The sequence below is a fragment of the Hylaeus anthracinus genome, unplaced genomic scaffold (assembly GCF_026225885.1).
Source record: "Hylaeus anthracinus isolate JK02 unplaced genomic scaffold, UHH_iyHylAnth1.0_haploid 27415, whole genome shotgun sequence".
In the NCBI taxonomy this organism is placed as follows: Eukaryota; Metazoa; Arthropoda; class Insecta; order Hymenoptera; family Colletidae; genus Hylaeus; species Hylaeus anthracinus.
The window spans coordinates 1-4,156 of NW_026535209.1; the positions used below are offsets into that span (position 1 = coordinate 1).

The window sequence follows — 4,156 nt, forward strand, 5'->3', positions numbered from 1 at the left end:
AATTCAATTTTTAGCATTCTTTGTGCGAGGAAGAATTCTTGCACTTTCCTTGCGATTCGAGATACATCGATCACGAGGATCTATCGATCGGTTGCGCAATGTTTTGCACGCTCACTGTCACCTTCCCTAGGCGTACCGTGAAAACGCTCGAACACGTGATAACGATCGATTTTAAGGAGAAAAAGAGAAACGCGGAAAGATGAGCGGGCCGAGGCGATCGTTCAAGAAAGCGTTGCTTCGCGACTCGTCTTATCGCGTGAGAACACGTTTGCTGGACCTCCACGTTGACTTGTACCTCGATAATAACGTGTACTTGACATTTCGACGCGTGGATTACGCAATACCCGGTTTTTACGCCTCTCGACCCTGATCGTTCAGCCGCAACAACATTTCGTGCAAAAATTCGACGGCGCTAGATTCTTCGCTGATCGGTATGCAAATCGCTGGATCTCGCCTGGAATAATGATCATTTTTGAAAAAGCGAACGCTCGTGACACTTTTCCTGGACAGAAAACGAAATCGGGAAGGAACTCGCGCAGTTCTGTCACGCTCGGTTTTGTAATTCTAATTCAGCATTTCTAAACGATTTTACTATTTCGATCGATTCTGGGCTGCAAAGTAAAACGACCTGCTTATGGTAACTGGAATCGGTTGTATCATCGTTGGCTCGGAGCCAGCCGATTTTTTAATCACCTGTAAACTATCTACGGATTTGTTACTCCAAGCGAGACATCGATAAATTAATGTTTACGAATTACAGGTTTTTTCAAATTTGATTAATTGACTTAATTTTTCGAAGTCGTTAAAATTAATTTATATGCGAGTGTTGTATATCATTTTGTAGCCTTTGAAGAGCTTTTTCATATTTGTTGACTGTATTTTGAAATAGTTTATTCAAGTGCTTCTCGGAACTCTGTGTTATCAGATAAAATCACGATTGACGTAAAAAGGCTCGAATAGCAAAATTTTCCATGACTTTACTAAAACGAAAAATAATTAAACGATCAATAAATTAATGTAGCTGATAATTACATATGAAAGAGCTTTTTAGAAGCTACAAAATGATATATAACACTCGCATATAAATTAATTTTAATAACCGGAAAAAATTGCACAAACTAAAACAATGTAAAAAAAAACTCATGAACTTTTGGTTTACCCTAATATTAATATAATTTTTGTAACACATGTACAGTAAAATAACGAATCGGTGATGAATTAACAAAGATGAAAAACTCTGTTTTTTTATTTTATGTTTATTGGAGAATCAAGTGTGAGTTCTGTTTATCTTTCTTTACACTTAAACAATTACTTCTAATCGCATCATTAAGTTCGATGTTGCTCTCTGCTACTGTTATCAAAATAATCTCGCCATAATCTCCGACAGTGTTTGAGTTTCCATTCGCGCATCGTGATTTTATCTGATAACAAAGAGTCTCGAGAAGCACTCGACTAAACTATTTCAACATACAGTAATTACCTGTTCCACACCGGCAAAGAAACACGACACGAGAGTTATTACAGCGGCGACGTTACTTGGCGCCACTTATAAGCGATGTAGACATTACCGCGACAATGAACCAACGATGGACTCCTCGTAATGTCCGTCGTGTGTTATTCCAGTGTTTCCCGACAGGAGCACAATAGAAATTCCCTCTTGACAGAGTTATATTGTCTAGGATGACAGTTACCTCTAGTTATTGATTTATTTTTAGCTGGACTTATTCTTGAATCGCTTAAAGGACTTAGTAAATTTCTCGGAGCGTGGAAAATTCAATTATAATAACCGTAAACATTGAACAGTATGAATCTCTTGTTCATTATATCATGTTAAGCAGTAGCAGCACTTTAGAAAGAGACCTAACTTTGATAATTAATTTTGAGAGCATCGGAAAAGGAATAGGATTTATTTTTATAGAGTTTATTTAACACATATTGAAGTGTGAAGAAAAATTGTTGTATTGTACCTAAAATTATACTACAAACATTTTTGTTCATAATTCAATATGTGCCAAATAAACCTCTCAAAATCAATTATCAAAGTTGAGCCTTTTTTCAGTCTCTAGAGTACAATCTGTACAATCATTACTTTTCATGAATAATAATACTAGTAATAGAATAATGGAAATAATACTAAACGTCCGTTCGCATTGCGCATAGGAAATTTTATATAGAATATTTTTCAGTTGCATATTCAAATGCACATAAAAATAGATACACCAACGTACACATATGTCTCGATTATTATTATCAGTTAGAAGCCACAATAAATGCATGTTTAAAAGTAGTTATGTATACATTAGTTACACATTCTATATAATATAATGTATAATACATATGTACATAAATATGTACACATATGTAAAAGTATAATATACAACTATAAATATTTATACATATTTATACATTATATATAAACATAATATAAAATGATATATCTGTACAGATACACAATTTTCTTTAAATTATATATATATAATTTAAAGACAATTGTCATCTCATATATATATATATATATATATATGATATGACATATGAGATGACAATTGTCTTTAAATTATATATATATTTCTACTTTTGCCTTTATCATTTGGTTGTTCGCATAATTCCATTCTCGTTTCCATTCTTCTACACACAGCTTCTACACACACGCGTTAATAACTTCCATAAAAGAAACTTTCAAGACGCCCCTCGTCATTTTTTCGCGCCACGCACTCTCGTCACGTCACGCCAGCGTGTCGCGCGTCACACCTGTCGTAAAGCACAGCAATTACCAACGCCCGATAGTTCAGCAACCCCGAGCTGACGCAACGAGAATCATCGTACGCATTCATCAGAGACAACTGTTGAGCGATTCCCTTGGATTCTCCTCTCTGTTTCCTCTATTCGAATCAACTAAACCAACCGTTGATTCTCCTGGACTCTTCGCTTCGAATACAGGAAATCAAAGCGTCCGACAGAGTCGCTCAACAGTCGCGCACCTGTTGTCTCCGGTGAACACACGTTTCCCGACACGTGTCGCGTTGGTTATCGTCGCTTGCATTTGGAGATGTTCGGCAGCGGTTTGTTCTTGCAGTTCTTCTGCCATCCAGGCCAGGACTTGAATCCCTCGCGTTCCATGATCATCCTGGCGCAGACGATGTCGTCCTGTATGTCGTCGTTGGCGAAGTCCTCGCAGCGTTTGTTGCAGAGCCCACCGGAGTGTCCTCTGGAGCACCATTTCAAGCTGTTGATCTGGAAGACGCCGAAGCTGTAGCTGGATGCTGTCTTCGGACCTGTGACCAGCTGGGTGTTCATCCCGCTCTCGCTCTGCATCAAGCAGACCCAAGTGCTTATGTAGGTCCTGGAGACTCCGGCTCGCTGGAGCTCGTGCACCGCCTCGCACTCGCTCAGGATCCTCGCGTCCACCTGGTCCATCGCCAGGACCACCAGCGCCGACAGCAGCAGCCACGACCTCATCTTTGTCTCTACTCGCAGCTCGGTGATTACGCCAGCGCCAGCAGTTAGGTTAGTGCTCGATACGCAACGCAATCGCGGCGAGTATTCGCGACGAAATGTGGCGCGTCTTTGCTATCGAGCTGTGCCACCGCTGGCGAACGTCGCGCGATAACCTTGAGCTTGTGCGACATATTATCATTTCCTGAGCGCAGTCTGCGGGGAAACGAGCCAGGCTACTGGCGCGTGTTTTTTTTTTTTTTTCATTTTTTTGTTGACGGTTTCCACTCTGCGTTTACCTTTTATCGCGTTTATAGGCGATGAGTTTGAAACTTCGTGCGGGAGCGGGTTCGGTGACGGGAGGTGTCGCTTTTGAAGTTTTAATAGGTTGTTGGGCTTGGTTTGGAGTTGCATGGGTGTGGGTGTAGTGATAGATTAGGAGAAGGAGAATTTATGTTAGGGAAATATGGTTTACTTGGTGAAAATATTTAGGGAATTATTATTACATGGGGAATACTAAATACTATTGTCAATAATGTTATTATAAGTCTCTCCTTTTATATTGCTACAGTGAATTTTTGAAAATTCAATGATAATTCTTCAGAACCATCTATGTATGTTGAATCAATTATTTTTATTGTGAAAGATTAGGAGAAGTAGAATTCACATTAGGGAAATATGGTTTCCTTGGTGAAAATAGTTGAGGAATTATAATAACAGT

General features: G+C 39.1%; 1 protein-coding gene across 1 annotated transcript; it reads right to left on the bottom strand.

Annotated features, from left to right (window-relative positions):
• Positions 1-2,864: 2,864 nt before the first annotated feature.
• LOC128893388 (lysozyme-like) lies at positions 2,865-3,572 on the bottom strand. The gene has a single exon (XM_054154303.1). The coding sequence runs from the start codon at positions 3,457-3,459 to the stop codon at positions 3,028-3,030; it is 432 nt and encodes a 143-aa protein (XP_054010278.1). The 5' UTR covers positions 3,460-3,572; the 3' UTR covers positions 2,865-3,027.
• Between the last annotated feature and the right edge of the window lie 584 nt (positions 3,573-4,156).